The sequence below is a fragment of the Melanerpes formicivorus genome, unplaced genomic scaffold, assembly GCF_026170545.1.
Source record: "Melanerpes formicivorus ecotype bairdi unplaced genomic scaffold, bMelFor1.0.p_v2 SCAF_4, whole genome shotgun sequence".
Classification (NCBI taxonomy): domain Eukaryota; kingdom Metazoa; phylum Chordata; class Aves; order Piciformes; family Picidae; genus Melanerpes; species Melanerpes formicivorus.
Genome location: NW_027142356.1, coordinates 15,872,456 through 15,887,396, shown reverse-complemented (window position 1 = coordinate 15,887,396; position 14,941 = coordinate 15,872,456). Strand labels below are relative to the sequence as shown.

The 14,941-nt window shown below is 35.2% G+C and overlaps 1 protein-coding gene across 7 annotated transcripts in view; it reads left to right on the top strand.

Annotated features, from left to right (window-relative positions):
- CEP44 (centrosomal protein 44) overlaps window positions 1-14,941 on the top strand; it is an 18,011-nt gene extending 3,070 nt beyond the window's left edge. For 3 of the 7 annotated variants that reach the window (XM_068137060.1, XM_068137059.1, XM_068137061.1), the window contains exons 2-11: window positions 1,246-1,413; window positions 1,952-2,099; window positions 3,072-3,218; window positions 4,814-4,921; window positions 6,121-6,252; window positions 6,612-6,824; window positions 9,766-9,832; window positions 10,744-10,871; window positions 11,126-11,163; window positions 11,916-12,086. In XM_068137060.1, coding sequence (XP_067993161.1) covers window positions 1,325-1,413; window positions 1,952-2,099; window positions 3,072-3,218; window positions 4,814-4,921; window positions 6,121-6,252; window positions 6,612-6,824; window positions 9,766-9,832; window positions 10,744-10,871; window positions 11,126-11,163; window positions 11,916-11,973 — 1,128 coding nt within the window. In that variant the 5' untranslated portion in view covers window positions 1,246-1,324 and the 3' untranslated portion in view covers window positions 11,974-12,086. Of the gene's footprint in view, window positions 1-1,245; window positions 1,414-1,951; window positions 2,100-3,071; window positions 3,219-4,813; window positions 4,922-6,120; window positions 6,253-6,611; window positions 6,825-9,765; window positions 9,833-10,670; window positions 10,872-11,125; window positions 11,164-11,915; window positions 12,087-12,282; window positions 12,910-14,542 lie in introns of those variants that run through there. The other 4 variants (XM_068137062.1, XM_068137063.1, XM_068137064.1 and 1 more) reach the window with 4 other exon arrangements.

Sequence of the window (14,941 nt, the reverse complement as noted above, 5' to 3'; positions counted from 1 at the left end):
TGCTTTTCTGGCCAGCGAGCTTGGGGCCAGGTGAAGAGAAGAGTAAAAATCATTCTAAATTAAAAATGCAGAAGTATTTCACTCCTTATGCAATTTCTACTCTTTTGGAACCGTGAAGAAACTTGTCTTCACTTAGTTTTAGTTTGTTTAGGCAGCCCTAAATTCTTACTGTGCTTTCAGATATCATTAAAGATCTTTGGTAGTTGCTTAGGTTGAGGACTGCTACTTGATCTTACTTAGAATGAATGAAGATAATGATGGTATTAATTTCATAGTTTCATAGTTTCATTCAGGGTTGGAAGGGACCACAAGGATCATCTAGTTCCAACCCCCCTGCCATGGGCAGGGACACCCCACACTAGATCAGGCTGGCCAGAGCCTCATCCAGCCTGCTCTTAAACACCTCCAGGGATGGGGCCTCGACCACCTCCCTGGACAACCCATTCCAGGGTTTCACCACTCTCATGGTGAAGAACCTCCTCCTCACATCTAGCCTGAATCTCCCCACCTCCAGCTTCATTCCATTCCCCCTAGTCCTGTCACTACCTGAGATCCTGAGAAGTCCTTCCCCAGCCTTCCTGTAGGCCCCCTTCAGATACTGGAAGGCCACAATTAGGTCACCTTGGAGCCTTCTCTTCTGCAGACTGAACAGCCCCAACTCCTTCAGTCTGTCCTCATAGGAGAGGTGCTCCAGCCCTCTGATCATCCTCATGGCCCTTCTCTGGACACGCTCCAGCACCTCCACATCCCTCTTGTAATAGGGGCTCCAGAACTGGACACAGTACTCCAGGTGGGGTCTCACCAGGGCTGAGTAGAGGGGGAGGATCACCTCCCTCGACCTACTAGCCACACTTCTCCTGATGCAGCCCAGGATCTGATTGGCTTTGCGGGCTGCAAGTGCACATCGAGAGCTCATGTTGAGCTTCTTGTCCACCAGCACCCCCAAGTCTCTCTCCTCAGGGCTACTTTCCAGCCAGTCACTGCCCAGCCTGTATTTGTGCCTGGGATTGCCTCGACCCAGATGCAGGACCCTGCATATATATATATATATATATATATATATATATATATATATATATATATATATATATATATATATATATATATATACCCTGATATTGAGCTGTAGCTTGGTGCTGTAATACTTTGGAAATAGTAGCATCTAGAAAAGAGGACCAAAACTTTGAATTTCACTGGTAATTTTGTTGTGTTTTATAATTTTTGTGTAACTTCTTTTTTTTTAAGGAAGGGAATGGACTATACTGGGAATGGACTACACTACAATTGTATTTTGTAATCTGAAAGAAGAATAGCATTTGGAATAATGGCAACAGGAGACCTAAAAGGAAGTTTAAGAAAAATAGAACAAGGACTTCGTTTACTAAATTATCCAAGAGATGTGGATTACACAATGTAAGGGGCAGTGTGAATAAACGTATGCTAATACATGATGACAGCAAAATATGTAAATAAGATATGTATAAGTATTATTGTACTCAGTGATGAATGAGCAGAATCTATGTCTATGGGAAGTTATAACCTTGAAGATAATAGGACGCAGTTTTACTGTTCTGAGAAATCCTTAGCATAATCCTGAGTGTATCACTGCCTTGTTCTGCTGCTATTTTCACTTTTATAATTTCTTTGTAAATGCTAACAAAATTTTCTTGACCCAAAGTTGAATGTTGAGCAGCAAATGCTAGTGGGCTTTAGATTGAAAATGTTAAAATTATGTAAGGGTTATGAAAGGGTTATTTTGAGCATTGTAGAGATAATAGTAAAGACTGCTGAATGAGATACACCTGGGGAAAAAAACTCCTTAAAATGAAGGAGGTATTTGGATATACCATTCTGGGTATATTAAAATATCTTTCAAGTTAAATGTTTGAATTTATGTAATGAAAGGCTGTTGTTATCTTATGCTGTGTTAACCACTTTTGTTTCTCAATAGGTTAGTAAAGGGTGACCCAGCTGCATTTTTACCTATCATCAGCTACTCTTTTACATCCTTTTCAACTCACATAGCAGAACTTTTGGTAAAGTGTGATGTGGAGCTCACAGCAAAGACTGACTTGCGTTTTATTGAAGCTATTTATAAGGTATCTCTTCATGCTCTTTCCAGAAGAGACTCAATTTGTTAGTGTGACCTCATAAAAATTAAACATTTAGAATGAGATTTACTAGAAAGTGAATTTCTGGCAATGAACATGAATTATAATTCCGCTAGGATACAAGATGAGTGGTAAATCACTGTGTGACAACTTTTTACTTAGGTTTCCTGAAAACAAGGATGGTACTTGTTAACCGAATCTCAATTTTGAGGCAATTGCAGAAACAGTAATATTACTGTTTTATGTTAGTTTTGAAGAATACTGAAATATTTATTACACAATTACTTTCATAGAGGTGACCTTAGAAGAAATTATAACCAGCAAAAAGAATCACATCAAATTTGAATAATTGTAATGCAAGCTCAGTTAAGGAATGCAGCTTTTTTAAAACACCATGCTGTATTGATATATAAAGCTCAATACTTAACAGTTTATAAATTGGAATCAAATTCTTAACTGACTGAAGATAATTTTGAACTATTCTTAAAAATATAAGCATATTATTATACATTTGCTTGATTTATTAACTGATACTAGCTTATTCAGACTAGTTTTCCATTTGAGGAAGACAAACTCCTTTACAAGGCAGCTCTGTGGTAGCCTTAGCATTCTGATGCATTTGCTAACATTAATACAACTTTTTATTGTACATTAACTTTTGAAATTTTTTGTTAAACTTTTTTAATGTTAATGTCTACAGTAATTTATCTCATCAGATAAATTCTTAAGACTGAGTTAAATTTTATAAGAGTGATATAAGTGAAATGTTTCTGGAAGAAGTATGTGGAAAGTCTAGTTAGAAGAAATAGCTGAGCATATATAAATAACCAAATGAGGAAAAAGTTTAACTGCTGAAGTGCAGAATGAAGTAAAATATTGTAGAAAAATAAGAACCTGACCATGCCATTTCTACAATGTGGTGAATCTGAAAGTGATAATAAGTACTTTATTTTGTTGCAGCTTCTTCGAGATCAATTTCAATATAAACCAATTTTAACAAAACAGCAGTTTCTTCAATTTGGCTTTGCAGAAAGAAAAATGCAGATTGTTTGTGACATTATCAACTGTGTGGTGAAAAAGCATAAGGAATTAAGTAACTTGAATAAGGTACTGATTACACAATAACTTTATGATAAGTTTCTTTTGACATGCTTGATGCTGCAGGTGGAAATTGAAGATTGAGAAGCTCAACATGAGCTCTCAATGTGCACTTGCAGGCTGGAAAGCCAATCAGATCCTAGGCTGCATCGAGAAGTGTGGCCAGCATGTCAAGGGAGGTGATTCTCCCCCTCTACTCAGCTCTGGTGAGACCCCACCTGGAGTACTGTCTCCAGTTCTGGAGCCCCTGTTACAAGAGGGATATGGACGTGCTGGAGTGTGTCCAGAGAAGGGCCATGAGGATGATCAGAGGGCTGGAGCACCTCTCCTATGAGGACAGACTGAAAGAGTTGGGGCTGTTCAGTCTGGAGAAGAGAAGGCTCCGAGGTGACCTAATTGTGGCCTTCCAGTATCTGAAGGGGGCCTACAAGAAGGCTGGGGAGGAACTTCTCAGGATCTCAGGTAGTGACAGGACTAGGGGGAATGGAATGAAGCTGGAGGTGGGGAGATTCAGGCTGGAGGTGAGGAGGAAGTTCTTCACCATGAGAGTGGTGAAGCCCTGGAATGGGTTGTCCATGGAGGTGGTTGAGGCCCTGTCCCTGGAGGTGTTTAAGATCAGGCTGGATGAGGCTCTGGCCAGCGTGGTTTTAGCTTGGAGTGTCCCTGCCCATGGCAGGGGGGTTGGAACTAGATAATCTTGTGGTCCCTTCCAACCCTGACTGATTCTATGATTCTATAATTCTATCTGTTTATTTGAAGATACAGATTTGTTGATAGTTAAAATTGGGTGAGTAGTGTAAGTTCCAATGTTAGATGCTTAAGTGCTAGATGGTATGCAAAAGACAAAGATGCTTGTGCCTTGTGGTATAAAGAAAAAAATACTTACTGTCTCTTCAATAATTGATTTTTATTTTTTTTAATTTTTTTTTTTGCTTTTACACTTCCTAGTGAATGCTTGTATAACTTGCTGGACTTTGCAGGTAGATTTGAAAACAAAGCAAAACCATCTGATATGCTGAAGTTCTGCCAATATTTAATTGAAACACCTCGATTGTTTTTGGTTTTCAGTGGTATACATCTCAAATCAAATTATTTTCATTTGTCTTACTTTAATGCATTTTTTTCTAAATGTATGCAGTTTATCAATTGGTGCTTTAGTAAAAGTAATTTTCAGTCTTCATATTTTCCAGTTTTTTTTTTCACTTGAGTTTCAGGACTTCTATCTATATACTTCATTTTTTGCTTTTGGGGGCATAACTACTTTTTTATTTTACTTTTTTTTTTTAATTAGCTTCCTTCAACTCTGGTGCAAGTTGATCATTTCTATTTATGACCAGCTTTGATGCATTCTTGCATAGGCCTTAATGAGTGTATGAATATGACATTCACTTTCCAGATATTTCCTCTGTAAATTTTGGTCTTGTTTTTTTTAAATTATTACTGTGCTTCAGAGGTTTAATGTGTTTCTGTGTCATGGAATATTCCTGCCTGTTAATGATGACAGAAAGTGGGGTTTGTCATCCCCTTCACAAGTCATGTTGTTCTCTGCTCCTGAAAATATTCCTCTGTTAGAAGTGTAATGTTTTCTCTTCTTTGCTTGTAAGGTTAAATCCCAAACGAGGAAAAAACTCAGGTCTTTCAAATACGAAGTATGGCCAAATTGTGGTAATGTCCTTACTGATCCTAGTGGGAGTGCTCTGAATTCTAAAGAGGTATGAAAATTGTTTATATGTTGTATATCTAAAGATTAACCTAATTTCTATCAAGTCAGGCTATTTTCTGGAATATGTCCTTTTTTCTGGAATATGTCTATTTAGGTTTTAATGCTTAGTCAGGTTTTTTGGGTGGGGTTGTAGTTGTTTGTTTGTTTTTTCCAGAATGTTCTTGACTGAAATAATGGCTGAAATACAGAGCATATTGCTTCTGTCTTTGTCAGAGTAGTTGATCTTGAAGTCTTGATGATACAGATCTAGAACTGTTGTGTGAATTATATCAAATGAAGGGACTTCAATAAAAATGAAGACACAATTGAAAGAAGAATATACATTTTGTTTGGAGACTGAAGCGTGTTTGGCCTAACATTGTGGAGTTTTCAGCATAGCTTTCAAAACTTTTTTCACTTTTGTCTTAATCTGTTCAGCAAAGACTTAATGTAACATTGCTCTTCTGTTTTACAAGAGTAACACTTCATCTTATACATTGTGCCACTTTTGGCCTGTGAAGTGGATAGCTTTCCTAGTATTTTCTCTGAAAGGCCATGAAGTACATTCACACAAAACTTTTAGAACTGTGACCTCCCATTAAATGTTGGTGATTTCTATATGGAAGCAAACTACTGCTTTTAGCAGTGAGGAAAACTTCGCAAAGAAAATACTTGGAATTATTTGTTTGGCACTTCTGCTTGTTGAATGATAGTACTGAATGAGTGTGTTAAAAATTCCCTTGAATAAGAGAGTTTCAGCTTCACTAAAACATGTAGGAATCTGTAGCTGCTAAAATGCTGCACAAAACTAGTAATTGTGGTTTTTGATGTTTGTACTGTCTATATGTATGCTAGTACACACAGTCCTAGTCATACCTCCCAGTCCACACTGGGAAATCTAACAATCCTTGCAATACAAGAGCCTTCACTACTGTTTATGGAAGGGAATCAAAGTACGCAGTACACTTGGTAAAGTGTGTGCATATTTATTTTAGAGTTCTTTAGTGTCTGTATGATTTTTAAAAAGTTAAGCAGCCTGCTGTTGCTTTCTATGTTTTGCCTCCAGTTGGAATGTGATTATCAGATTTAAATACTAAAATGATAGGTCTTTTGTCACTTATTTGTCTGACAACTGAAATGCTTTTGTAAGGAATAACACTAGTGATTTTTTGTTTTTTGTTTTTTTTTTCTTGTTCATGTACTCAAAAGAAGCCCCACGTAGAACGTCACTCAGGCAGTGAAGTTAGTGGTGACCTTCATGTACTACCCCTTCTAGCACAGGGAGGTAATGAAGAAGAATTGTACCCAGATCACGATGTTGTGGAAGTTAAATGTGAACAGGTAAGAGTATTTATTCAAAGATGCTGTCTGCATGTATTCTTAACTTTTCTTACAGGGCTTTTCTAAAGGGATAAAGGTTTTAGTAAGATAGCTGGATGTTCCTTAGGTGTAACTAATACATATATTGAAAAAGTTGAAATAGTCTTCTAAACTGTACTGTCCTTTCAAGAGCCAGTCCTGCCAACAGTGTCTTTTAAGAGCTGAGTTCTGCAAGTAGGCATATTATGATAATTCTGAAAGAAAAAATGTCTTCTAATGTAGCACAAAGTGGTTAGTGAACTTGAAGATTCCACTTAATTCCCTTGATCAAATGATTAATTATATCTCAAAATTAGAGGATATCTTCTTATCCATATTAGCAGGTCATGGAAGGTAATTCAGAGATTGAATTCCTAAAGATTCAGCTTGCTGATTGCCAGGAAAAGCTTCATAAGCTAGATTGGATGGAAGATAAACTGCATGTTTTAGAAGAGAAACTGGAAGGAAAGGTGATCATAGATGAGAAGGACTGGAATAACTTGTTGAGTCGAGTTTTGCTTCTTGAAACAGAGCTAACATTGCAGTCCGAAAAGGTATGTTCTGTTCTTTTATAACAAAAATTTCCCAGACATAGTGTTGTAAGCCTGTTTCTGCTCTCTCTGGATCCTGGTTTATGTTTTTTTGCTATTTTTTAAAGACATGATATGAATGGAAGTGCTGTTTATGAAGTTGGTGATATATTTTTCTTAACTGTAAAATTCCTTTGGGTTTTTTTTTGGTGCTCTATAAAACAAAGCTCTCCATTGGAAATTGTTTTTCTTGCAGGAGCAGCAGGTATAGCTAAGCCTATCTTCATTAGTCATTACTGTCTGTGTCTTTACTTTCTAGAGATTCACAGTTGTGTTGGGTTGGACGGGACCCTCAAAAGTCATCTTCTCCAAACCCCCTGCACTGAGCAGGGATGCCTTTAATTAGAGCAGTCTGCCAAGGGCCACATCAAGTCTGATCTTTAATGTCTCCAGGGACAGTGCCTCACCCACATCCCTGGGCAACCTATTTTACCCCTCTCATTGTAAAGAATTTCCTCATTATGTCTAAACTAAATCTACCCTGCTCCAATTTAAAACCATTGCCCCCTCATCCTATTGCTACAAGTCATTCCCCAGCTTTCCCATAGCTCCCCTTCAGATGCTGAAATGCAGCTCTAAGGTCTCTCTGGAGCCTTCTCTTCTCCAGGCTGAACAGCCCCAGTTCTTTCAGCCTGTTCATAGGAGAGGTACTCCAGTGATCATGTGGAAAGATATTTTGAAGACTCTTAATTACACTGTCTTCAAAAGTTCAGTGTTTCTGTAGTTGAGAATTTTCGTCCTAGTGGTAGATTTAAGAATTTCCTTATTCTGGCCTGCATTACTCTGAATTTCTTACACTGATCTGCTGGTGATACAATTGAATATATAGATTTCATTCTCCAAACTTGAATCTGATACAGAGATGCCCTTTGGAAGGTTAAGTCTTCCTTTTACATAGCTAATGTTGACAAAAATATATGGCATCCTCAATGGAAAATACACTGTTAATGGAAACGTTAATTTTAATTTTAGTCCTGTTCTTAATCAGCGGCTCTTTGAATTTTTTATCCTGATTTGCTGGTCTTTCTCCTTTTTGTCAGTCCCTTTCTGCCCTTACTATTTCTTGTCCATTATATTAATTGCAATTTTAGGTGTGTGAAAGTGCTGCAGTTGTGGTTAAATCTGTTGTTTTTCATACTGTTGGAAGATACTGATACTCACATTTCTAGAATTTCACTTATGTGGATGTATTTTGCGATGCTGTATTTTGAACACAGTTTCAGGTCAGCAATGACTCAGGTGATTTACCATTAGAAATCAATTTCTTATGGATATTTAATTTATCTGTGGACATATCATTAGAGATATTTGAACATATTTTCTACTGCTATCAGTTTTGAGAGGTCTTCAGCTAAACAACTATAAGATAGCTTTGTTCCCGTTTCAAGTGTATTCTTTTCAAGAGATGTTTGTTCATTCGTGACAGTACCAGTATGGGAAAGCTTGTGTTTCAGACTAGGCTTGTTGTTTTATTTCTGTAAATTTGGTTTATTATTACTTCACTAATATGTTTATCACAGTCATGCTAAGGTATAGAATAGTACTAGACAATGCTTACTGCAAATTTTTGAGTTCTACTAAGATAATTGTATTAAGATCTGAATGTTGCTGAATGAAATCATCTGCCGAAACAAGCTTGAATGTAGTTTGTGAGTGGCATTGTTTCTAATTTCTTTTTCAAAACAAAGTAAGCTGTTTTTGTATTAAAAAAAAAATAAAATCTTCAAAACCCTAACGTTTTTTTGTAATAGACCTTTGAAAACTGCCAAGAAATAATCCTTTGGTCCAGAGAATTGCTGCTTCTTCATTTCATGAAATTACATTCAAGTTGTGCTTCCACAGATACAGAAGCAATTTAGAATTATCCCTTGTTAGTCTTGAGTTTTCCAAAGAACTTCTGATATCTCGCCAACATAGCAGAAACACTTTTAATATCTGTCTTGCACATCTGCAAAAATGGCAGCAGCTGTGCACTTCGCTATGGGAAAGTCTGAAGGGTGCTAAAAGCATTCCAATGAAAAGAACTGAGCAGAACTAGTCAGTGCAGATATGTATGTATTTATTTATTTATGGAAGAAATATTCATTATTATATTTTTTTCTTGGCTTCCCACACAATACCTGTATCTGCCTCATTCATTTATTTGGATATACCTTTCACTTGTTCACAGATACAGTTACTAGAGTTTAAAAAGTAATATACTTTATAAAAGGCTGAGATTTCATATCACTAATGGTAACTCGTGGATGAAAATAAAGTAGATGTTTGAGATTTGTTTTTTGGTAATAATTCAAAAAGTGTACTCAAAAAACTTATTGTGAGTACAAGGTTAACTTTGTTTTGGAACAACTTTTTTTTTTTTTATTTTTTAAGCTAGATTGAGTTAAACTGAGAAGCTCTCTTAAAAGAGCCCTCTCTTTTAGGAGCTTAAAATAGACTTTGAATTTGAAGCAATTAGGTGAAATGAATGTCAGTACATCTATAGGCTAATTTTTTACGATTGAGGAGCTGAATTTCTGAATATCAACTTGTAGCAGAAGGTACTCTTATTTTGTTATGGTAACAGTAGCCAATGTCAAGATGTAGCTGTTAGCACAGACCAAGAACAGTCTGATCGTTCTACTTAAACCTAAGTCATGTAAACTATATTTGAACCTATTTTTGACCTGTTTCTGAACAGCAATGTTGATATTAAAAAAGCTCCCATGAAAGAGACTATTTTTTCAATGCAATGTATGTATGCAAATGTTGTGGTTTTTAGTCTTGTAAAGATGTTTGTGCTCCACCAACATATCTGGATGGTGTAGCAACTGTATACATAATTAGTACTTAAACATACTTTTGTTCAATCCAAAGAAAATTTAAACAGAATATATTGTTATAATACATTAAACTTATGTTTCAGAATATATCAACAGAGCTCAGCAATACAAATCAAGAATGTACTTCTATTAGGTTTCCAGTTTCTCTTGGTGAGTATTAGTGATTTTCTTTTTAGTTAACATTGTATGCTAAACATTTCTTGCTGACCTTGACTAAAACCCTGTTTAAGCAGACAGTTGCAATTGAGTGACTTTTAACTTGAAGCATGCTGAAAAATTCAGAAGTTAACCTTCCGCCAGTCTTAACTGTTCTATTTGAGATTAAATGCTTTGTTCTTTTTGATTGCAGTGCTCTTCAACAATAACAGCTGTGCAGAATATACTTTATTATTTAATTGATGAAAAATAATGTAATATGATTTTACATACAAAGTAGTGTAGCTAAACATGTTCCAAATGGGAGATCCGTAGGCAATGGCCATGGATATGGATAAGAGGACACTTTTTGTCTTTTTCTAAATAAGAAATAGTATTCCAAAATTGTAGAGTATCAGAGCTTTCCCAATGTAAAAGATAGTGTTTCTGCTGAATGTAGAGCTAGAGAAACAGCAAGAACTTGATACAGCTTTTAAGATAATCAAGAAGGTGATGACTTTGTTTGTATTTTTGCTGTTTATAAGACAGGTTGCTTAGCACAAATACATGTTTGAACAGGTAATTTACAATAAAAGTCATGTAAACTATTGGAAATTACTATTAAATGTTTGACCCACTAATTAGACTTTCTTTAGTGTTGATTTTAATGTAATTAGGATAAAGGTAGCATTTCTAGTAATCTGTTTGGATTTTTTAAAATGTTGTATGTAATATACCACACTTACCTTATTCTCAGATAATGAGAAACCTATTTTGGACCTTTACCAGCAGCTTTTCTTTTTCCCTCTCTTAACAATGTGTTCTCTTCTGTTATTACATACTGTAAATCAAGCTATTTGATAGCTGACCTTGCAGTAAAGGACCAAAAAGGCAAAGGTGACACAAAACTGAGTATGTCTCCATAGATACAGAGAGGAAGAAGGAGATGCCAGAGAATCTTCATCAGTCGTCAGGATACAGTTCACCATTATCCACAGACCCATCTCCCAAAGCCATGACCATTAATTCTCATAATCTGACAGACGTTTCAAAGGTAAGTAAAATAGGCAAATGCTTAGTTGATTTCCTTCTGAGGTCCAGAGAACAAGTAAGCAATAGTTTTAGTTGTATACAGTAGTGGTGAAAAACAAGGAAACTGTGCAAAACTACATCTATGTCTGTCTCATCTTTCTAATGTGAATTTAACCGCTGTTTACATATCTTCTCTATGCATTTTTCAAGTTGGAAGTCCATCTGAATAATATTAGCTTTGAAGAGTTCACTAACTTTGTTGTTTTTAAATTGCAGGAGACAACAAGACAAAGAATGGAAAGGCTAAGTAAAATGTAAGTAATAGGAAAGGGCAGCAGGAATTCATTTCCCAGGAGGGGGATGTACTGGACTAAGGCATAAAGAGAATGTACATATGTGTTCCAAACCTCAAAGTTCCCTGTGTCAGGTGTGGCATTTCCTTATGACTCTGTTGGATAATAAATCCACTTACAGTTCTGTATTTGTGGGATGAGTCACTGTTTTGATTCTAAAAAGAAATAAAAGGCATTCTTAATAGTATTAACTAGAAATTAATGTGTTTAGAATGTGGTTGACAAGAAATATGTTATGTTCTGATAGGAATTTCCTGGTACTTGCAACTTTTCTTTCTGAAGAATAACCACAGTATCTATTTTTTATTATTTAAGAAGTAAAGCCAATTTCAACCTGAGCATTGTGATAACTGTATTACGGTATATTTGGTATTAGCCCTGAGATCTGCAATGAATTTTTCTGGGGGGATATTTTTATTGTACTTGAAGAGAAATGTTTCTTTAGTGAGAGAGGTCTATTCTATAAATGCTTGGCCTGAAAAAAAGCTGCCGTCTCTGTAGTGTTTTAATTTTATGGTGTGGCTTACTTCTTTCCTTATGAATACTTAAGATTTATTGATATATGAAAGCCATTTAAAATATAAACCAGTTGCAGAGTAAACTTAAGGTTTCATGTGGCTTGTTAGTAATTTGCATTCATTAGAAAATTAATGGCAAGCTGGGTATTTTTTAATGTGTTTTAATCAGTGCATGTAAACCAAATTTATTTTCAGAATTGAGGAAACCTCAGAATTGTTGAAAACATCGAGCAACACCTCTGAGAAGATCTAAAAGCACAGGTCTCTGACCCATTTTCTGTAGACTTACTGATATCACAACTAATACTGTATTTGTTTGTACAGCATTATATTTTTAATATAATAAATTTATAGTGATCACTAGTACTTTTAGCCATTGAATAAATATTTTTCTAATGCCTCTGTGTATTGATTTCCCTACCTACCCTCGGTCCCAATTTTTTGTTTTAAAAACTTTTCAAATAGCTATCACCCCCTCAGTTTGTGAAGTCCTTAAAGCAGTGTATTTTTGTGTTGACATTTGCAGCTTAGTGTGCTAAGTAATATGTTTTTTGAAGTGCAGGCTTGAGGACTGTGGTTTACATCCTGTTTGGAAACATTCCAGCTGGGACTTGCATATTAAACCCAACAGGCTTTCTTACATACCATCTTACCATCTGTACTGTTGAATAAGTTTTAATGAAAACTTAAATACACAATTTCAAATATATACCTTTTTGCTGTTGTTTTTTTTTTAAATATACATTTTCATGCCGAGCTAGAAAGCACCAATAGATGATGGCTTCCATTAACACTGACAAAGTGAGAGCTAATTTGATCCTAAATGCTAAAATGTGCCAGGACGTCCATGGACTTTGACTGCAAGAGACGTTGACTGTTTTAGTGGTCTTACCCAAGACACTTTATGATGAGTACAGATGAAAATCATTCAATATAGAGATACACAACATTTTAATGATTTGAAGACATATTAAAATTCATCTTTAGAGATGTATGCAAGAGTAAAAGTCTCTAAACCATCAAACCAAAGATGTGTGAGGTATGATATCATCACTTAATTAATTACTCTGTGTAAATTGGTACTTGATCATGTAAAGTTTCTTTTTGCTAAGATTGTTCACTTAAAGATTTTTTTGGAGTTCAATATCACAGAATCAGTGGAATGTTTTTTTTTTATTTTTCAGTGTTTTCAAATAAAGGTGAAAGCAGCTGTTTGGTGGTGTTATAAATGACATTTTAACAGTAATTAAATTGACTTTATGGTATATACAATCAGAAGAACATCCAGTGATTCCTTATGTTATATAAACGTTATTAGAAGGTTTTTTAACTTTTGCAATAAAACTTCCAGTTGTTATAAAGTAAAATGGAAAGTTACATTATATGAATATATTTTGCTTCTCCATTGAAAATAGATATTGCAAATCACTGTTCATTATCCTAAAAATGACATGAGGTTTTCTTCTAAATGTTAGACCCAATTCAAAAGAGCATAGTTATTTTCTCAAATAGGACTACAGCACCATCTTGTGGAATCTTGACTCACAGTAATTACCAAAGGAATTAAAAACTCCATTCATTTGATATTATTGCTTTAAATCAGAAATGATTAACTCTCTTTAATTTTTTCCTCTTGGCCTTGGAGTCAAAAAGGCTTTTACATTAAATAAGATAATTATTGTGTATGATATTTGATTGTGTTTCTGGCAGGAACCAGAACAATGAAATCTATTGTTTGTTCTTGATGCTATGGCAAAGAAGAGAAGTATTAGTACAAATGATTGAAGTTACAGGGATTTATCCTTGAATGCATCTGATTGATGCAACAAGTGTTAGAAAAAGGTCCTTCTGTAAGTGTGCAGTTTAATAGCATCTCCAACTAATATTGCAAAATTGCAAATCTGTCTCTTGCATTTTTTTCCAAAGCTTAAATCCAGTAATCTTTTTCTGTACAATTGGATTCAGCCTTTGTAATGAAAGATTTGACTTCCATTTTCAGAACCAAGCAGGGGCTCACATTGATCAAACTGAAGTCAAACTGACTGGCACATATGTACTATGATAACAAATATCATTTGAAGGACTACTGTTTTTTAAAGTTACTGAATTTAATTGTTAGTTTTAAAAATAAGTATTAGGAATTTTGAGTCAAGAGTTATTTTGCTAACTATATTTCCTCAAATGTAGATTAAATACACCTATAAACAGTATTTATGCATTATGTGGAATAATTAAGCATGATGCATTAAAGCAGCATGCTAAAACTGAAGCTTCTGGAAAAAAAAAAACTTTTTTTTTTTAGTAAGATTCTAAATCTGTGAAAACTTACAGGATTCACAGTGGATACAAGAATGAACAAAGAAAATCTTAATGAAAGTATGCACTTCAATTTGTCTGCTCTAATTAAAACATACTGTAGAAAACATAAGAATCCTCTCACCCCAGATATATAGTACTGAAAGGCAGTCTGATAAACCTCGTCTAGATACAGTTTTGGTTTGTGTATATAATATTACATGTGAAAGTCTAGTGCTAGGAATTATAAATACTAAGAAAACTATGGCAGTTATGGCATTAGAATATATTCTTTATGACATACAGCTGTATGTCATACATACAGCTAAGTGTTGTGCTGAGTGTTTTGCAATTGAATGTTGTGTTAGAAGCTGAGTTTGGCACTTATGCACGGATCATAAATTGACTTCGTATAAAATATCCTCTTACTCCTGCAAAGGTTCTAGTAACTGGGAGGGCATTGAAAGAGATTAGTGCCTTTAATTATTTCATAGCTGATTTCATGATTTTGGCATTTTTTGTTACAGGCATGACTTTGATACACTTCTGGATTTTGATTTTCTAAGCTTTCTGATGGTCTTGCCCCCAGCTTGAAAAATTGGCATAAACATGTACTAATGAATACTGAACTACAAGAAACTTGCAATGATCTGTTCTGTGTTCGGTAAAAGTTTGAGTTTTACTGTACAGGTGCTGTTTTACCTTAGCAACAAATTAGTAAATCATCATGACCCGTGAATCACTTCTTGCTTAAGGAGAAAAGTTGTCTTGAAAGAGTAAAGCACAGCAGGACATTCTCTTGAATGAGATAAAAATAAAATGACAAGGGAAGTAGGAAATAGGTGTCATGAGGATGTTTTATTTAAATGGACTGGGCACAAAGTTAAGGCAACAGCAGGGGGAGAAGATGGGAATAAGGCTTTGGA